At 55.7% G+C, this 19447-nt stretch overlaps 6 protein-coding genes across 6 annotated transcripts; 2 read left to right on the top strand and 4 right to left on the bottom strand.

Moving 5' to 3' along the window:
- Positions 1-69: 69 nt before the first annotated feature.
- On the bottom strand, positions 70-1100 carry E0L32_010149 (uncharacterized protein; the record flags this gene model as incomplete). Its single annotated transcript, XM_031132735.1, has 3 exons — positions 70-781; positions 851-915; positions 999-1100. 3 exons carry the CDS (start codon positions 1098-1100, stop codon positions 70-72), a joined length of 879 nt encoding a protein of 292 aa, XP_030990130.1.
- Positions 1101-2169: 1069 nt separating this feature from the next.
- E0L32_010148 (uncharacterized protein) lies at positions 2170-4356 on the bottom strand (the record flags this gene model as incomplete). Its single annotated transcript, XM_031132734.1, has 6 exons — positions 2170-2344; positions 2471-2830; positions 2979-3045; positions 3239-3319; positions 3382-4081; positions 4156-4356. The coding sequence occupies 6 exons, from the start codon at positions 4354-4356 to the stop codon at positions 2170-2172; spliced, it is 1584 nt and encodes a 527-aa protein (XP_030990129.1).
- A 1136-nt stretch (positions 4357-5492) lies between these two features.
- Positions 5493-8366, top strand: E0L32_010147 (uncharacterized protein; the record flags this gene model as incomplete). The annotated part of the gene is made up of 1 exon (XM_031132733.1): positions 5493-8366. The coding sequence occupies one exon, from the start codon at positions 5493-5495 to the stop codon at positions 8364-8366; it is 2874 nt and encodes a 957-aa protein (XP_030990128.1).
- A 1055-nt stretch (positions 8367-9421) lies between these two features.
- On the top strand, positions 9422-10979 carry E0L32_010146 (uncharacterized protein; the record flags this gene model as incomplete). The annotated part of the gene is made up of 2 exons (XM_031132732.1): positions 9422-9888; positions 9995-10979. 2 exons carry the CDS (start codon positions 9422-9424, stop codon positions 10977-10979), a joined length of 1452 nt encoding a protein of 483 aa, XP_030990127.1.
- A 270-nt stretch (positions 10980-11249) lies between these two features.
- E0L32_010145 (uncharacterized protein) lies at positions 11250-13654 on the bottom strand (the record flags this gene model as incomplete). The annotated part of the gene is made up of 5 exons (XM_031132731.1): positions 11250-11866; positions 12521-12786; positions 12846-13274; positions 13326-13486; positions 13640-13654. The coding sequence occupies 5 exons, from the start codon at positions 13652-13654 to the stop codon at positions 11250-11252; spliced, it is 1488 nt and encodes a 495-aa protein (XP_030990126.1).
- Positions 13655-15862: 2208 nt separating this feature from the next.
- On the bottom strand, positions 15863-18075 carry E0L32_010144 (uncharacterized protein; the record flags this gene model as incomplete). The annotated part of the gene is made up of 4 exons (XM_031132730.1): positions 15863-15907; positions 15964-16125; positions 16193-16739; positions 17231-18075. The coding sequence occupies 4 exons, from the start codon at positions 18073-18075 to the stop codon at positions 15863-15865; spliced, it is 1599 nt and encodes a 532-aa protein (XP_030990125.1).
- Between the last annotated feature and the right edge of the window lie 1372 nt (positions 18076-19447).

The raw sequence follows: 19447 nt of genomic DNA, 5'->3' as shown, positions 1-19447 counted from the left end.
ATTAAATCTTCACGTCGTCATATTTTCGTCATAGTCTTTGATCTGTCGTCGTCTTTATTCCTTTCTTTTTCACTTGTACCTCCGCTGAAAATCCTGAGGATACGGAACCTCCTCGTCGGCGAGGTCATCGCTAAAGTCGTATTCCTCGACGATGATATCGTTCTCAGAGTCATAGTCAGAGACGGCGTCGGAGAAATCACTCTCTGATCGGCGCGGCTCGGGCTGACGTGGATGCACAGTCCTGATGTCCGGAGGCGGAGGACCCTTGTTTGGATTTAGATGGTAGAAGACGGGGCTGGCCCCAGCATCTCCGCAGTTACTTTCTGGCCCGTCGCTAAAGACGGTGCTGGGGCTCGGAGGGCCTCCGAAGGTCCTGAAGTCGCTGTGATTCAGGCCTTGCTGCTTCGGTCCGGCGTCGACAACCTCAACGAATGGTGGGTTGCCGGGCGGCGGGAATGTGTGAGGGCTTGGGGGCGGCGGACCTCGAGGCATGGGCATGGGAGGCGGCGGCAGTGGCTCTTCGAACCCGTCGAAGAAGTCTGGTTCTGGCCCGACGTTCATCATCGGCGCCTGTTGGAAAGGCGGAGGAGAAAAGGCTCCGGGCCCGCCCTCTCCGAACATGGTCCTTGGCTCCTCCGGTGCGTACGGCGGGAACTCGTCCTGCCCGAAGCCGCCACCTGGGAACGGCGGCATGGCCTGGGGCGGGAAGCCGGCGGCGCCAGGGAAGCCATCCTGGGCCAGGAATGGGTCAGGTGGCGGCGGACCTGGGAATTGCCCTGGCCTGTGATTCTCCAGTCAGTTCACACGGGTTCCAGACGCCAGAGAGGTTCGAGGTCCTTTTCAAACCTACCCCATTTGGCCGTAGGGATCACCTGGCGGCGGCCCGAACTCGTCTGGTTCCTGCCATTGACTCCTCTATGCATTATTTTTTTTTCAGTATTAGCCTACTTGTGTGTGCCAAGTTTGTGTTTGTGTGTGTTACATGGGGGAAGACTCACCTGTGGCTGGCGATTGGCCGAATTGTACGTGAGCTTGTAGCCCGCGGGTGGAGTCCAGTAGGTGAAGAAAGAGGACGATACGTCCTCGTAACGGTATGCCATGGCTGCCGGCTAGGTTCGAGGAAAAGAGCCAGCTGTGGTTGGTATGAGTTTCGAGGAAATGGCAAAAGGGAAAGGGAGGAGGAATTGGCTCGGGCCCCCCTCAAGCTCAGACAGAACAAAGAGCGAAGACCAGGCACTGTATAAGAACGAAGCCCGTGGACAACAAGCTGTCTCAGACGGGCGCCATTGACGACATGACCTGTCGTATTCCGTATGCTCTCGCCCTCTAGCACCTTCTGCAGCCCGGACGCAGTGGTGTTTCGCCGCCTTTTCACACAAAAAGTGCACACGTCGGTGAAAAGAGGAGCCAGGCAAGGTGAGCAGAGGCAATCCTTGCTCCTCAACCATGTCCCCCATGTCTGCAGGTGGAGCCTCGCCTCGCCTCCTCACGCAAACCCCTGCTTATCGATAGCTGCTCCTGGCCGCCTGCTTACCTCGCACCGTGGGCGATCCGGCCTAGACCCTGCTCTAGCTCTGTGCCCGAAGGGAAGGCTGCTCCACCAGGTTGCAAGGTGACGGATGGGGACGACGAGGGACGAGGAGGGACGAGGAGGGCGGGGCCTAGACGTCGTCCCCTCCCGGCTGTGGAGAGGGCTATGCTGCTCTGTCATACCCATATCCCCCGAACGAGGTAAGTGGTTACGGCTGTCTGCAGACCTTGCGTGACGCGACATGTAAATAGCTGCTGCAGGTCTCGGGAGGAGCCAAGTTGAGCCACTGAAACTCATGCCGGCCGTATGCCGGGAAGCGGAACGGGCTGTAACTGTGGCTGCCATGATGCCCAAGCACTGGGCATGGACGCGCAGCCGGCCCCAGTATAAAGCTCTCTTGTTAACCCTATTTAGCAAGCTGGTTGGATACCCTAGGGCTTGCGTGGGCTGCTTTTCTGTCTCTGGCGAGGGACGACAGCGGTAGGACATCACCGAGCACAAGTCATGTCATATATGAGCAAGGCGTGCGAATGTGCAGAAGGCAGAGTTTGGGATTCAGGACCTTGTCCTCTGTGGAGCTAATGCTACAGTACGATCACGACCTGCCGAGCCTGCTCGCCAAGCACGCCTGTGAGAGCTCACTTCTGGCTCCCGGAGGAGCTAGAGCTGCCGGAGGCCCCGGAACCACCGCTCCCACCGCTTCCATAGCCGGAGGTGTACGAAGCGCCGCTGGGGGAGGTGTAGGTCGAGCCTCCCGCGCCGTTGTTGTGGTAGGTGCTACCATCGGGGTTGGAGTAGTAGTACGAGCCATCCCTACCAGAGTGTGAGCCTATAACGACAATGGGGCTCCAGGGATAAATAAGCAGGACCTACGTGTTGGAATAGTGGTACGCGTTGGAACCGTTTCCGTAGTCGCGAGCGCAGTAATGGTTGCCCTACAGCTTGGTCAGGTTGTGATTGTGGCGAGCAATAATGCGAGGATGGAGACATGCCTCTCTGTTGGTGCCGGAGCTCTTGTACGAGTATTCGCCGTGGCCCATCTTGGCGGTATTTGCTTTCAAGTTGCGAAGGAGGTTTGGTGTTGCAAGAGAGTCAAAGCTTGGGCTTTGGAGAGTGGTAAGATGGGCTGATTGAAGTGGTGAGAGGAGGAAAAGGGTGGGCTTTGGCTGGTCCTTTGGGCTGAGTTTAAATGCAATCCACGGGGATCCGCCCCGGCATGGTTGTCGCTCCCAAACTTTGTTAGTGAGCAAGAACGAGGGGTTTGTTGCGCGGAGTTTCCATGAGAACGAGCCAGGATTGCTTGGAAAGAACGGTGTGAAACCAAGCACAACTCACACTCGGTCACATATTCACGACGAAGAGCCGGGGTGGAAAGCCCCAGACGAGCAAGGGCCCCTGCAATCAATTCAGCTGGATGACATCCTGCCTCCAAACTGACCAGGCTCACGTCACGCGCCCAGTCCACCGAACGAGACTAGGAAGACGGGCGTCAACTTGGGCGCCGCGGAGACCAGCTTGTGTACATTAGCTTGGGCAGTCTAATGGGCGAGATGAATGACATGATGACCCAGGTCTGGGTTGACTCATATGGGATGAAGAAGGGCCAGAAGGCAGTTTGGACTGATGTCTTTGTCTATTCCGCTGGTCTATTCTTTTTTCCCGCGTATCTCTAATTGATCTAATTGAACTCTCTTCATAGGCTGCTACCGTTTCGGTCCTGAGTGGCAGCGGCTTCTTCGTGCTCGGAAAGGAATTGTTCAGCTTCCAGGGCAGCCATGCATCCGGTGCCTGAGACAGAACGTTAGCAAAGCCAGCCATGTTTTCGAGTTCGGAGAAAAATATGAACTTACCGGCGCTGGTGATAGCCTGCCTGTACCTCTTGTCCTGGACGTCACCGGCGGCGAACAAGCCCTCGACGCTCGTGATCGTGGTGCCGGGCTTGGTGAGAATGTAACCAGCCTCGTCCGTCTCAACCTGGCCCTTGACAAGAGAGGTGGCGGGGTCGTGGCCGATGGCGTAGAAGAGACCATTGGCCTCGAGGGTCTCCTCCTTGCCGGTGTTGACATTCTTGACGACCATCTGGTTCATGAGGCCCTTGTCGTCGCCCTTAACCTCCACGCCGACGGTGTGGAACTTGACCTCGACCTTCTCGTGGCTGAGAAGGCGCTTGGCCATGATGCTGCTGGCCCGCAGCTTGTCCTTGCGCACGAGAACGGTGACCTTGCTTCCAAACTTGGTGAGGAACATAGCCTCCTCCGCAGCAGAGTCACCGCCGCCGATAACGACCAGGTGCTTGTTCCTGAATATGGGAAGAGCACCGTCGCACACGGCGCAGGCCGAGATCCCGTTCTGCCAGTACTTGTCCTCGCCCGGGAGGCCCAGTCGCCGGGCCGACGCACCGGTCGCAATGATGACTGCGTCGGCGGTGCGGGTCTCCTCGGGGCTCCACTCGGTGGTGAACTTGAAGGGTCGCGAGGAGAGGTCGAGGCTGCTGACGGTGTCGGTGATGATCTCCGTGCCGAACCTCTCTGACTGCTTGCGCATGCGATCCTGTTGGCCCAAGAGGTTAGTGGACTGCTGCTATCTATCGGCTCTCGGCCCCCAGGGATATGATAGTGGCTTACCATCAGCTCCTGGCCGAGGATTCCATCGGGGAAACCAGGGAAGTTCTCGACATCGCTGGTCGTGGTCAACTGGCCACCAGCCGCAATGCCGTTCGCCATCATACCCTCGAACAGCACGGGCTTGAGGTTGGCGCGGGCCAGGTAGACAGCGGCCGTGTGGGCGGCGGGCCCGGAGCCGATAATCACAACCTTGTTATGCATGGTCCTGATTTGGGTCTTGATCTCGTGGGCCGGGGAAGAGGCGTTTGCTTTATATCCTGTTGTGCTCGTAGCGAGAGCAGCGAACCACAAGCCAGAAGCAGCGCTCGACCTTATGGTGCGCCGTGAGAATTGGGAAAACAGCTTGGCGGTGATGGACAGAACCTCGCGACTTGTCCAGGGCGGGGTTCCTTGGAGAATAAAAAGGGTTGAGCACACAAGACGCTAGTCCTCGCGATAAGCGGATGGCGTATGCAGCCCGTGGTACCTTTTAGCTGAGGTAAAAGAGGTGAAGTGAAGTGGATTGAGGAATATTCTAGGCGGTCCTACGGGATCCAGCGGAGGCCGAAGGTCGGACAAGGCGTGATTGATAAGCTGTCGCGAGAATTAGTAGAGGAAACGCGATGACGGCGACCTCTTTCAGACGGTAGACAGACAGCCTTGGCAAACGAGACTCATAAATAGCCAATACGTAAAGTAGAGTAAGGTTGGTAGGGCACGCGTGAGAAATTCAAATTCCGATATCGTTACATCTGATCCCGATTTGCATTTTCACTCTCGGAGACCGACGCGCAGATACCAGGGACGACTTGGACTCTAGTACTCTAGGGCGGCTCAGATCAAATTTCTACACTAGTGGCAATCATCCGACGCCAAAGAAATGGAATTAATCAGGCACCCCGAAGGCCCTGGAAACTAAGAACCCACGCGTTTCAGTGGTGCGAGCCGCCTATGAGGTTACAGGTTTGAGGTTGGCGCTGACTGGCAACTGCATACTACAAGTACTGGGATGAGACAGACTAATATCCAAGTACTTGTCGGCCAGGTATTGCTATTGGGAACTTGGTGCAAATTAGTACTTGTTTAGCCCGTAAAGAGTCAGCTCTCCACCACACCCATAATTTTTGAAAGGGACCTACCTACCTACGTAGCCTTGGAGCTAAGCTACCTCTGAGACTAGACCTGGCACTCCTAACTCAAGCTGCGTACATACAGCAACAATATCGCCCCAAGACATCATCCTAAAAGCATCGACGGTGCGCTATCCATATTGCAGCTACACGCTGTAGCGATCTTGCCCAGACGCCTCGACATGCTCCAGATGGCTCTACAATGTTGATCTGCGCCGACCGTTCCCGATGGATCTCTCCTCGTCGTCTGCCTCGACGCTGACCCGTCCGAGAATCACTCTAGCCATTCTCACAGCTGCGGCTGCAGCATCCGTAGGCCTCTACATCCTGCGCGAAGCTCGAGCCGCATCATCCCATCCAGAAGGCTCCCAGGGCGGCCGGCTACATCGGAGCAATGCCGTTCGCCGGCCCCGGCGTAGGTCGCAGGCCCACGAGCGTCGCGAGTCCAACGCATCCTCCTACACCTCTGTCGAATCCCACGGCGACGAGAACATCGACCTCGGTCTTGCGCAAGCGCACACAGATGGCGAGACGGTGGTTGACGAACCCATCGACGACAGTTGGTGGGACGATCCCACCCAACTAGAAGCCCACCGGGCGGGCCAAAACATCGTCAGCCTGCTGTTCCGAGTGTCGGAAGACAATGCTCGCCGAAATGCATACGTACATCGAGGTTGCGCCTGTAATGCATGCGGCATAGTGCCCATACGCGGCATTCGATATCGATGCGCGAACTGTGCAGACTTTGACCTTTGCGAGACGTGCGAATCCCAAGGACTCCATATCAAGACACACATATTCTACAAGGTCAAGATACCCGCCCCGCCCTTCGGCCCGCGACAGATGCAGCCGGTGTGGTATCCTGGAGATCCGGATACTTGCCTGAGGTCTCTTCCCAAGAGCCTGATGATCAAGCTGTCGCGGGACACGGGCTTTGAACGTCCGGAGTTGGAGGCCTTCTGGGAGCAATGGACATTCATGGCAAACACGGAATGGAGGGAAGACCCAGACGACCTGTACTTGGCCATGGATCGGAAGACGTTTGAGCGCTGTCTCGTCCCCTCTGGGGGGTACCGTCACACTGCCCCGAACTTGATCCACGAGCGCATGTTCTCCTTTTACGACACGAATAACGACGACTTGATTGGCTTCACCGAATTTCTCCATGGACTGTCCTACCGTAAGAGGAAAGACAAATTGCGAAAGATATTTGATGGGTATGATGTCGACCGGGACGGGCTTATCACTCGCAGGGACTTCCTCCGCATCTTCCGGGCATACTATGTGCTCTACAAGCAGATGCACAAGGACATTCTCGAGGGCCTCGACGATCAGGTTATGAGCAGCAGCGAGGCACATCAATTAGTGTCCAGCAGACAACCTCTCAGCAGTCTCTTCGGGAGGGAAGGCCGTGTACCTCAAGCAGAACACGGCCGCCACCTGGAGGGCAAAATTTACCATTCTAATGGCGATGTCGAGTTAAGCGATGCTCACGTACGTGTGGTTGGCGAGGACAAGCCAGACACTTCGGACCGTGCAGACGTCTTGGCAAGACTATTCAGTCGCAGTGGGCATAGAAGCTCGCGGTTATTTCCTGACCGCCCGTACGCGTCCGAGCGATCCCCGTCTCCGGCGACGGAAGCTGATTTGCGATACTGGGAAACCTTGCTCGACCCTCCAACCAGCATACAGGAGCTCCCTGCCGTACTGATGGGCGACAACCCCGTTCTTGACGAGATATTCGCCAATGGCGACGAAGAGCATCATCATCTCGGTGACCATGACGCCGCCGGGGTTCACGTCCGGCGTTCTGTCGAGGTGCAGGATGCGCATGAGCACGATCCGGAAGCTGTCAATGCGCACGTGGGAGCAGAGCACGATGAGAATGCGGACAACGTCAACGGCATTGCTTCCAATTCTCGGCAGAACGATCATCAGCCCACTGAGAGCGAGATTCTGGCTCAGCATCAGGCTATCCTTGCCCACAGTCAAAGCCGCAGTGGACGTATGAACTCGGGGACCCGCAAGCAGGCACGCCGGAGAATATACGAACGGTGGCAGCGCCGTCAATTCTATCTGGACGAGGAGGAAGGTGCCGTGGCCCCGCCAGGCTGGGATGTCAAGCAGGATATCCTGAGAAATGAGAGCACCGCTGCCGAAAGCTCAAAGGCTGCTCAGCAGCACGTCCTCTCGCCACGGTCACGTTCGTCTTCTAAGGTGCGGTTTGCTGAAGACCCCGATGAGTATGAGATCCGGTCGAACCCTTCGACTTCGTCAAGAAGCGTTCCCGAGCGGTGGGGGGGCATCGACATTCCCGAAGCGGAGCGTGATGCCGGCAAGGAAATTCTTTATCAAGTTACTCAGCAAGCCTTTAACGAGTTACTGGATATCCTCTTCAAGGCGAAGGAGGATCTGGCCATACAGGCTGCGGAGACGAGCGCGCAGCGAGACAAGTACCGGCACTTGTTCGAAAACCTCGATCTCACAGAAGGAGTGGACGATGCTGGACAGCCTGAGGACGAGACGCTTAAGGAGCTTCTTAACCGGAGCGGCTATACGATCCAGCGGCCAGCATCGTGGACACCGGAGGAGGAGGACATGCCAGAACTGGAGGTCATAGAAGATATCATGCGAGAGGAGGTGGACTCGGGCAGCGAGGGCACTCCGTCTCCCCCGGCCGAGGTGGCCGTCGAGGATAGGGACCCGACGATGCCGCAATTCCGCCCTAACAGTGCGCCTAGTGCGCAGCCTGCGTTCTACGTCCAGGTGCCTAATGGGACCGACTCCGATTCTGCAGCGTCTGTGGCAACGAGCACGTCCACGAGCGGCCTCTCGAATGTGGCAATCCGGAAGAAGCATAAGAGAAAGGCCAAGGACAAGATGAAGAACAAGGAAGTCCCCCGGACGAGGGGCGAGGAGCCCATCCCCCGCAGGACTCTGATCGAGTGGAAGCTGCTCGACATGGCCGAGAGGCAAGCGGCAGAACGCGGCGGCTGGGGCAAGCTGAGCTACGACGAGTTCGAGAAGATTTACAGGACGGAGGAGAGCATGTCCAACAGACTGGACTACCTGGGGAGCTGGATCGACTTTTGCATCCCGTAGTTTTGGCGGTTCAAGTGAGCAGCGACCAGGTACCAGTGAGCAAGCACATTTGTATTAGTAGAAAACGCATAAAAAAGCGACGGATGAGCAATCGAACAAGCAGTCCAGGGCGTGTGTCTGTGACTACTTAGTCTGGCGGTGGTTTGTCAATGCTGATATAATCTACAGAAGCCTGGTCTACAGAAGAGCACGTTACCCAATACGGATGCAGATCCGCAGTCGCCACAGGTGGTGTCGTCGAGCGGCGGATCCTATGTCCGCAGCCTCTGGGGTGGAGAGGTATCGACGACATGCGTTTGCCGTGTCCTAAATGCCGCCCCGTCCATCCATCGCTAACAAGATTAAGCCCTTGCAGCTCGAGGCGTCGGTGCGGGGAAGCTCTTGTTCGACGTACCTCGCCGCACAACGGCTTCACATCCGTCGCTCCAGTTTCATGGCAGGAGGTCCTTATGTGTGCCCAGAGCTTGGGGCCCAATAGAGAAGCGTTTCTTTCGTGGTCTCTTGCCCCTTCATTAACTGACATCATGATAGTAAGTCCGAGCTTCTTCCTGTTCTACTCCGACCCTGGAGCCACCACCGGCCGCCCTGTTCTTAGTTCACAGACTAAGCAAAGAGGCTTGTTCCACTACCACTGGGACGGGAACTTTGCCAATAAACAAGTTGCTATCCCACTCGGTGCAATCCAGAACCAGTACCCACGATGCCTCCACCCTCCTACTCCGTACAAGTAGTAACTCGTACAGAGAAAATAGGCAGTGCTTGACCAAAGACCTGCGGGGTTTGATCTTTTCGGTCCCATTAATCCTTGACATACAAGTACATATGCCTAGGCCTTGTTCCTGGGCTGGCACGGATATATCTGCATTTAGTTTTGTTTCCTTCCTTTATAAAGTTGTAAAAGCAGGGTTTCATCTCTGTTTCGTAACTATCCCAAGCCATCTGTGGCAAAGCCGTGTAAAATCCAAGGCTCATATTAGTATCTGCTTCCCACCTCCCCGGCCTCGAGCTTCACAAGAGTATCAAAAGCACTGCATTTTTTTTAACACACACACACCATGGGAGACACCTCTTACACGGTGCCCCTCCTCATCGGGGGCAAGGACGTCGTCACCCACACCAACCCGTCGGCGCCCTACCAGGTCTTCAACCCGGCCACGGGCAAGAACGTCCACCAGACCTCGACGGGCGACGCCGAGCACGCCCGCCAGGCCGTCGAGGCCGCCGCCGCCGCCCTGCCCGAGTGGCGCGCCTGGACCCCGCGCCGCCGCCGCGACCTCTTCCTCAAGGCCGCCGAGGTCATGACCCGCCGCCGCGCCGAGCTCGCCTCGTACATGGCCGCCGAGACGGGCGCCGCCGAGGCCTGGGCCAACTTCAACCTCGACGTCGCTGGCGACTTCTTCATCGACGTCGCGGGCCGCCTGGGCCCCGCCGCCGAGGGCCGCGTGCCGCTGACGCAGGACCCGAACACCGGCGCGATGGTGCTCAAGGAGCCGTTCGGTGTCGTCTTGGCCATTGCGCCCTGGTGAGTTTTGGGGAACCAACCTTTTTTTTATTTTATTTTTACGTCACGTACTTTCCCGAGAGAGAGAAAGCGGGGAATTCTCGATGCTAACAAGTAAACCCGCAAGGAACGCCCCCTACATCCTCGGCACCCGCGCCATCCTCTTCCCGCTGGCCGCCGGCAACACCGTCGTCTTCAAGGGCTCCGAGTTCAGCCCCCGCGTCATGTGGGCCCTGTGCTCCGTCCTCGCCGAGGCCGGCCTGCCCGCGGGCGCGCTCAACTTCCTCGTCTCGGCGCCCGAGCAGGCCGCCGAGGTGACCGAGGCCTTGGTCAAGCACCCGGAGGTCAAGAAGATCAACTTCACGGGCTCGACCAACGTCGGCCGCATCATCGGCCGCCTGGCCGGCGAGAACCTCAAGCCGGTGCTGCTCGAGCTCGGCGGCAAGGCGCCCGCCATCGTCTGGGAGGACGCCGACCTCGAGCTCGCGGCCACGCAGTGCGCGCTCGGCGCCTTCCTCAACGCCGGCCAGATCTGCATGAGCACGGAGCGCGTCATCGTGCACAGGCGCGTGGCCAAGGCGTTCGAGGACAAGTTCGTCGCCGCCAGCGACAAGATCTTTGGCAGCGGCGCCGCCGAGGCGCCCGTGCTCATCCGCCGGCAGGCGCAGGACAAGGTCAAGTCGCTCGTGCGGGACGCCCGGGACCGCGGCGCCACGGTGGCGCTGGGCACGGCCGACGACGAGCCGGCCTCGGAGGCCGTGCGCATGCGGCCCGTCATCCTGACGGGCGTGACGCCCGAGATGAGCATCTACAAGACCGAGAGCTTCGGCCCCTCGGTGGCCGTCTTCGAGGTCGAGACCGAGGAGGAGGCGCTGCGCCTGGCCAACGACACCGAGTACGGCCTGTCGAGCGCCGTCTTCACCGAGAGCCTGCAGCGGGGCCTGCGCCTGGCCCGCGGCATCGAGACGGGCGCCGTGCACATCAACAGCATGACGGTGCACGACGAGACGGCCCTGCCGCACGGCGGCGCCAAGGCGAGCGGCCACGGGCGCTTCAACGCCAGCGCGCTCGACGAGTGGTTCCGGACCAAGACGGTGACTTATAGGATTTGAGAGAGCGGAGGGCAGTGCAGGTGTGGAAAGGGGAGGGACGAGTCAATACCAGATTGATTCTATCATTAGGTTCATAAAGGAAAACGCCTAGTAAGATATCCACGGAGCAATAACATAGCCCAAAAAGAAAAAGGAAAAAAAAGAAACTCCCAAAAATCCCGAGCCAGCCCACCAGTCATCAATCTGCCATAGCCTATCCCGCACACGTATTCGCATGCAAGTGATCCCCAAGTGTAACACACAAGAACCCTCAACCACAGGCGCCATCCCTCAGAGCGAAGCCCACGCGCCAATGACACCAGCCAGGCCCAGCATGGCCGCGCGAGGCAGGCTCATGATCCCCCAGTGGTCGACCAGCCACTTGGAGGTCTTGTCCTCGCCCCAGCCGCCCTGCGTCTTCTTCTCCGAAGCCGCCGTCGCCACCGCCGTCGCGACAGACGGCACCTCCTCCTCGACCCCGTCCTTGAGCGCCAGGCGGTCCGCCTCGTCCACCCGCGCCGCCAGGACCCTGTTGGTCGGCAGCACCGCGACGGCCGTGTACGGCAGGAAGCCCGCGCACAGCGCCGCGGCGACGAGGTACCAGCCGCTGCCGCCCGTGACCCTGCTTACGACGACGGCGGGTCCGCCACCGCCCAGGCGGGGCGCGAGGTAGAGGTACAGGTAGGCCGAGGCGGCGACGACGGAGCCTCCCGGGAAGACAAACTTGGTCGCGTCAAACATGCGGCCCCACTGGCGCAGCATGAGCGGCGTGGGCGACTCGAGCAGCCGCGGAATGACAAAGGCCGAGACGGCGGCGGACCCGCCGGCCAGGGCGGTCGAGAGGACCACCGAGGCCGTCTGCACGGTGCGGATGGAGCTTGCGTCGGCGGCCATGGCTTTGATGCTGGCTTTTTGTTCGGTGTATAAGTGGTGTTTAAGGGGAGGGCAGGACGTTGGAATTAGAGTTGTGAAGATGTTCAGAGGCGGAGCGCAGAAGATCCACGGCACCGTCTTTGAGGAGTTGAGAAGCTGTAATTAATTTCCAGAGATGATCTCCGGCAAAGTAGACGATGAAGAAGGGAGCTGAAACGGCCAGGCTAGGAACAGACAGGGATGCACATCATGGATACGAGGAGGAGGGGCGTAGTGGGGGGTGAGCGTCCGTTTAAGCTTCATCTCACCACAGCCAACCGTCCGGGCCATGTGGATCACCGGCCCCTCCCGATCCCCGTTCACCCGTTCCGGAAACATACCTATCAAGACTTACATCGGTCTCGATCGCATGAGAAAGGGAATAATAAGGCTCGATTCTTATGGAATGCTTCGCTGCTAATGAGAAAGTCTGCGACAGATTGCGAAGAATAAGAATAATGCTCCCGTGACGATGGTGCTCCTTCACTTTGACCCTCCTCCGTAATCTCCAGCATCCCAAGCACCCAAACGCCGCCCAACCACACGTACTACCATCTCTATCGCAGCATGTCTAGGAAGAAATGTCCATTTGTCGAAAATCACCACAGTGGTCGTACATACCAGCGCCTGGGACGACTCTCACCACTCACCCCGCTCCCGCACCACGGCGTCGGCATTCGAGACCCCAGAGCAAGCACCGCAGCTGCACTGGAAGCCGTACTTCTCAAGGAGGGAACGACTGGTACCTCCGTACGAGATTGTCAGCTCCTGACCCTCTTCCACGGGCTTGCTGGTTGTCAAAACAATGACCCCGCGCGGCCGATCCTGGGCGTACTTGACGTTGTTGGCCGGCGGACAGGCGTGATTGAATCTCGCAGCAATGGCGTAGGCGGAGTTCATCGGGTGAGTCTCAAAGCTACATGTTGGGTGAGTGTTAGCATTTTGATCCGGATGGGCCTTGGTACCAGGACTTACGCATTCGCGTTCCATACTGCCTCCAGGTGACTTGCCGAGGGGTTCGGGTGGTAGGCATGGAGCGAGCGAAATGCATTCTGCTTATAGGGCGACAGATTTGCAAAGTTCTTCATCAAGTCCATGGAGTTCGTCCTCAGCAGCGGGAGCTCCACGAGAATCGGTTGTCTCTCGGGTAATGGCTTTGCCGCAAAGGCACCGTAACCACCTAGGCTAGATTGTCTCACCTCGAAGAACTCGTTGGCAAAGAGGATATCTTGATCGGGCGCCTCCTGCGCCTTGACAAGCTCATCGCCAGTATTGACGTCTTCGGAGACTTTGCTCTCGAACTCGGAACCATTTTCTGGTTCCATACCCTCCACCTTGTTCAGCAGATACCGGAAGCCCGGTATTCCCGTCCAAGTGCGGACGGCTGCCAGCTGATTCTCGATTCTGAATATTCTTAGATCTGAACTGTATGCATATCTCGAGGGTACTACTCACTTTGTTACAAGATGATACACATTGCGTCCATGGTACTCCCCAATATGAAATACATCATCCACGGCGTGGTGCGCGTCGTTGTGCGGGGCGCACGGAGGCTGAACGACCTCAGCCTCCGCGGGTGTCTTCTCTTCTAGAGCCGCCATGACTAGAGGCTTGACCTAATAAAAAGTCGACAGTGCCCTATGGCTGTCAGACCCAACTGTGAACCTGCATTCAAGTTCAAGGTGACTTGAACCCAAAGTGATTTGAGTTCTATCAAAATGCATGGGTAGTTTCGCGGCTGTTCGAGGAAGATCCCAGTGAGGAACTACCTCGAAGAGATCCATGGTCATAGTGTTTTGTGCGATGCATGCTCTCTGAATATCCATATGTCAGTTGCAGGCTCGGGTCTTGTGCTGGGGGCTTGATTACTTACATCTGAGGAATGGGGCGTTGCTGGAAGGGTTGAGAAAGTTGGCAGGTGAATCACCTGGTAGAGACAAGGCATGGCAAAGAAGGCTTGAACGTATTAGTTTTGCTTCACTTGACCAGTCAAAAAAGGTTCAGCTTACAAAAGTCTTCAACAAGCCTCGAGAACTAGGTCTCTCCCTGGCTTGGGTTGTGTGTGGAAGGGCAAGGTGATGATGAAGAGTTTCGGAGGTGGGTGTTGAATATGTGAGATATAATTTGCTTATATATACTTTGTAAAACATGAGCTTAGGCTTCAAGGGCTGGGCGTAGTATTTATTGTGAAACGTTTTAGCTCTTACCTTACAGAAATTGATACAGAGAAAAGAGGACCGAGACGAAAGTGAATGTCGGGTGATTGGAAGTGAAGACCGAAGGGTCAATGGCGAGTCAAAAAGAGTGAAGTAAAAGTCAGGAGAGCGAAATCCAGAAGTAGAGGAGTCTTGAAACAGCAGTATGGCCTGGAAGAGTTGTGAAATGATCCAGGAGGGTGGGTATATGAGACCACTAGGTAGGAGCACGGAGTTCAAGACGAGGTGAAGAGTCGATTATTATAGAATCACACCAGGCGCCGTTGTTGAAGTTGCCGAGGTGTCACGATACGATCTCTAAGGATAGTTGCCTATTTCGTGGATACACACGACGGGCCTGGTCGAGTAGAAGGTCTCGAAGTCTGCCGCCGAGAATGAGTAATGAGATGCCCTGATATTTCAAGCGGACGGCTGGATTGAGACGTAGCTTGGGCCTCCTTTACTGACGATAACGGGCAATGCGATGACTTTAATGATAATTGCTGGGCTCGAGAAGGCTAATGCGAGAGCATGGTGCTGTCCATGAGCTAGGAGAATATATTATTTGTGATGAAGAGTGACGCTGTAAGCGCTGTAAGAGTCCTGTAAGGTTGCTGGTGTAGCAGGTAAAGATGTCTCTTGGGATCGCGGTCTGCTGTGGTATCCTGGCCTCTTGCGTGAGCTTCAAGTCGGGTTCGAAGGTGGGAGGGTTTCCAGGCCGTTCTTTCCTAGCGAGGGAGATAGATGCCGAGGCTGGATTGGCGTTTCTGGGGCGACTTTCCAATGCTTTGAACGAGGCAACACTGATTCCGGCCTCGACTTCCTCAATGTCTGCCTAAAGAGGAGTGCTGGGGCCAGATAGATACTCGCTTTCCTCAACTGATCAGCTGCACGGTGCCTTGATCCACGAAAAGCGTTGGACTTTGCTGGGGATGTCTTGATGATCAACTGCGACGCCTCCAATATGTCACCGCAACAAAAGCCCTCTCAGCCAGTCTTTTCGATGACCTGATCTGGATGTTCTAGTGTTTCCGTCGCTGTTTTTCTTTTCCCTTTTTTAAAAAAAGAAAAGAAAAATTAAAAGCCGCTGGCTTCCGTTTTGTCGCGTAATGGACTGTCAAGAGCGGGAATAGTGCATGAAATTTGTCTAGGGGACAAGACTTCCTGGACGAGGAACCGAACCTACTACCTCTCTTTATAGCATAACCAGTGTTCTGACTCCGACCTGATTAATCTCATGAGCGGCAAAGTCACAGGCACAGTCACTACTTATTCATCTCTACTCGTTTTTGGATGCAAGTTTGCCACCTCGTCAAGGGATGCGTCAGTAGATGCCAATCGGACGACAAGTTACGCCACAGGTTGGCTCAAAGTAATGTATGATCTTTTGTCATATCTTCTCGAGCTCAATACTTAGTTTTCTGGGAAGATGATGCTCTCATTGGTCTCTCATCCTATGTATTGAAATCTCGGCCCGCTCAAGGTGCACTGCATCTCCATTCTCATTGAGGAAGACGACAGCCCCGTGGTAAACCTGCTGCTGTCATCCGTTGAACCCCTCTTGCCATCAAGAAGAACAATTGCATCACTGACTGTCCCATAAACTCCTTTGAAAAATCCTTTGGTGTTTTGAGATTTGAGATAGGTACCTCCTGTAACTCCGTTCCCAAAGACCTTTATGCCTTCGTACGATTATTTTGGAAACCTTCTCGGCCTTCAACACCGGATAGCTTTCATCAATATCAAACCGTTTCGCATGAATCGCCCAATCATCCCAGAGTTCACTTGTGTCGAGCGCTAAGTCGACCATCCTGCGACCTCAACTACCGTACGTATATCAGCCTGTCATGGTCAGTCATGACCGTAAACGTTACACACAGGTATACCAAGCAACTTACCGTGGTGACCGTGTCCCTTCCGTCCCTTGCCGCAAGGCGGCCAGCTGCCTTGAAGACACTCACGAGACAATCCTCAGTGGCCTCTTGGAGAAGATCGATAGCCCTGGAATCGAACTGCATCTCGCTTTCAGACCGAGCGATATCGTGCGTGATCTCGCGGCACTGTTACTCGATTCATTAGGCATTGAAGTAATCCCGACGAGAGCACCAGCTGGGTTTTATCACATACCAAATCTCGAAAGTCTTCTCTAGGGAGATCCCGCCTGGTCCTGACCTCGAAGTGGTGGTCGTCCTCATCTGAATCGCTCTCGATTATTTCAGCCGCCTTGGTCTCGTCAAGCTTGACTTCTCCTTCTGGGAGTACGTTGTTCGAGGCGCTTGGTTGGGGTTCTTTGCCTAGAGCTTCTTCGCATTCATCTAGAGCACCTTGCCAGATGCCAGACCAGTCAATCGAAACAAGGTCACCACCATCTTCCACGTCATTCTCTTCCTCTGGGCCCTCTTGCTCAGTGGTGCTGTCTCTCAATGATGTCCTGAGCTCGTCATCAGATTCGACGATCTTGCCATGGCCTGGGTGACGCATTCGTCGACGGGGTGGCCGGGTCTCCTTCACATCTTCCTCATCTGTTGCTTCGTTTTTCGCGATTGCTCTGAAGACCGCGCGGACATCATAGTCAGGTCGATGGCCTGAACGACGAGGATATCGAGGGGGGCTCTTCATGATTGTAAGGTATTCGTGGCCGAGGAAGTGGGAGAAAGCCGGAAAGAAACAGGTTCTGTGGCAGGATTTAAAAGAGTGTGTGTTTAGGGTTTGAATGAGTGTGAACTTCCAAGGTTTTTTTTATTCCGGCATGGACCACCTCTATCGATGGAAAGAATGATGTCGCAAAATTTAGAAATAGGGGGAAGGAGCGTGGGACCAGGGAGACGATGAGGGCCAAGAATTCGGCACTTTCGAGAGCATTGGCTTTCAGTTAGATGTTACTTGTATGATGAGCGACTAACCACTCTAAAGTGACAAGATTTACGATACAGCCTCCATCTGTCCTCAATAAAAATCATGCCAAACGTTTACGGTAAGAGAACCATCCCAAAGCTGTAAGAGCCATCCCTTCTGCGATGATAAAATGCCAGACAGCAAACGAACAGCCCGTCCATCTCCTTGAGCCCAGATCGGACTGCAACGTATCATCTGCTACTGAGTACCGGATGCAGTCCGCACGTAGCACATCTCTCCACCTGGCTCTCATTATACTGGTGGCCGCACAAGCATATCCAGACTCTCTTCTTGGATAGCCTCGTTTCAATTGCCTCCCCGGCAGGGTGCAGACCGCTCTCAATACCACAGCGAATGCAGTAGTTTCGCAGCAACTCGACCTCCCCTGGCTGGCTCGGTCGATACTTGAGTGACGGTGTTGGTATTGGCGCCTGGTGCCCCGACAGACGCAGCAGAGAAGGTGTCGGAGAGGCGAAGGAGCCTTCCGCATACGGAGATGGAACCAAGGCTTGAGTCCTGACATCAGGGGTCTCAGCTGGGTCCGCAGAGGGCAGACCTCGATATCTGCGTGCATCTGTGTGAGGGTCGACAGAGGTGACCTGTGCGTAGTCGAGCAGATACGTCGTGTTGGCGAAGTCATCAGCGTCTTTGATTCTGAAGCACATGTAACATGCGTAGTCGTCAAACTGGCTGCTGCTTGCGCCGCCTTTTCCTCCCTTCCTTCTCAGTTTACGCTCCTGCTCGAGCACAAACGTAAACTTATCCTCCCAATCGGACTTGAGCCAGCCCTTCTGACGTAGTTCATTGAACCGCCGGCTGGTCATCGAAAGGTGAATAACGTTCTTGTATCCCAGAAAGTAGGAGATCTGGGTCAGAATGTGCACTGGTAATCGCTCGAGTCCTGAGAGTGATGGCCGAGGTGTTGGTGACGGGGTCACCTTTGGAGGAGAGAGTCTCATCATAGATGGGTAATTGGCAGGGGATAGTGGCCTGGGCTGGTAGGTTCTGAAAGGCGTGAACTGAGATGGGATTCCATACTGTCGAACTGGTGGCGTTGACGAATAGGCGTGTCGCTGCTGTAGTGTTGAAGCATACTCCAAGGGAGAGATGGCCATACTGGCAAGGAGCTGGAGGGCAGAGACCAAGTCCTACTGTATGCGCACCTTATCTAGACTAAGGGGCCTCGCACAATCCAAAGCCAGCGGTGCGAGACAGATCGGATGGGGATGCCAGCCTGTGGTTGCAACAGCGGGAGCGCAGGCGCAGCCCGTGAACTTGCTTAAGTACTTTGATGTTGTGGCCGTGCTCTCTCTACGAGCTGCTGTCCAAAGCAAGCAGACACCGCGCTAATCACTCACGCAATTTGGATGGGAGGGCTGTTGGATCGCGCGTTCAGACTGTTGGTTGGACTGATTTGGGGGCGGGAAAAACAAAAGTGCTTCGAACATTGCCTGATATGGCAGCCCGCAGGTGCACATCTTGCTGCTACTGAAAAGTGCTGCGTGGGTACTACGGGGCGATGGAGGACACCTAGCATCGATGGATGTGTGGGCTGGCGGAGAGATGGTCAGCCAGAGAGATCTTTGAGCCTGTCATGAACTCGAAAGACCCGCCAACTTCAGGCTACTGTATGCAGTCCCAGAGCCTCGGGTTGGGATGACCCATACCATTGGTGGCTACTCGACGGTGGTGGGTAGGTTGGTTCAAGGATGCTGGTTAAACAGGTGTCTCGGCCACAACAGGATGATTGTGTCCAAGGTGCCCATCGCATCCTGGGTGTCAAACAAGACAGTGCGGAATGAAGAAGGCGCCTAGATACCTACCCAGCTTAACAAGAACTTGACGTGTCACAAAGTCTGGCACAGAGGAGGCTTGCGGCCTACTTCGGACTTCCATATCACGGCCTTCAGGGCAGGGAACCGGAGATGAGCCTGGTCCGAGAAGGGCTTAAGCAGCAGAACGGATGACAACACTTGCCGAAGAAAAAAAGCAAATAACAATAAGTCCTCGATCAAGGTTGAGGGGAACTTGACAAAAGGAATATATCCCTGCATTATTGAAGCGCGCTGCAGCTGCCACAGCCCAATGTGGCACACCTCACTTCTGTTTGCTTCCTGCAACAAACACAGGGGTCTGATGCAGATCCCGCCAGAGGGCGTGTTGCAGATGCTTGTCTCTGGACGAATACGAAGTTACTCAATTGCATAATTACTTTGTTGGTGCCTCCTTCACATTGTCAACTCTGCGCGGCAACATATTCAACAAGATTCATAGGTACGTTGACACACAATGGCTTTGACAACCCCCATAGTTGAAGTAGCAAGCCGAAAGTGATAACTGAGCACCGTCCTTGAATTTCAAAAGAAGAGGAGATAAAGGACCTGAGTTTCGGGACCGAGGGCCACAGCATGTGCTGGCACTTCCGAGCTGACAGGGGTCAAGACCCGGGCCGAAGAGAGGCAGAGCAGAAAATGAGCCGTGTCTGGG

Source organism: Thyridium curvatum (assembly GCF_004353045.1).
Source record: "Thyridium curvatum strain D216 chromosome Unknown NODE_79_length_189696_cov_84.187462, whole genome shotgun sequence".
NCBI classification, from domain to species: domain Eukaryota; kingdom Fungi; phylum Ascomycota; class Sordariomycetes; order Thyridiales; family Thyridiaceae; genus Thyridium; species Thyridium curvatum.
Note: the sequence above shows the minus strand (reverse complement) of the source record. Positions and strands in the feature narration are given on the sequence as shown.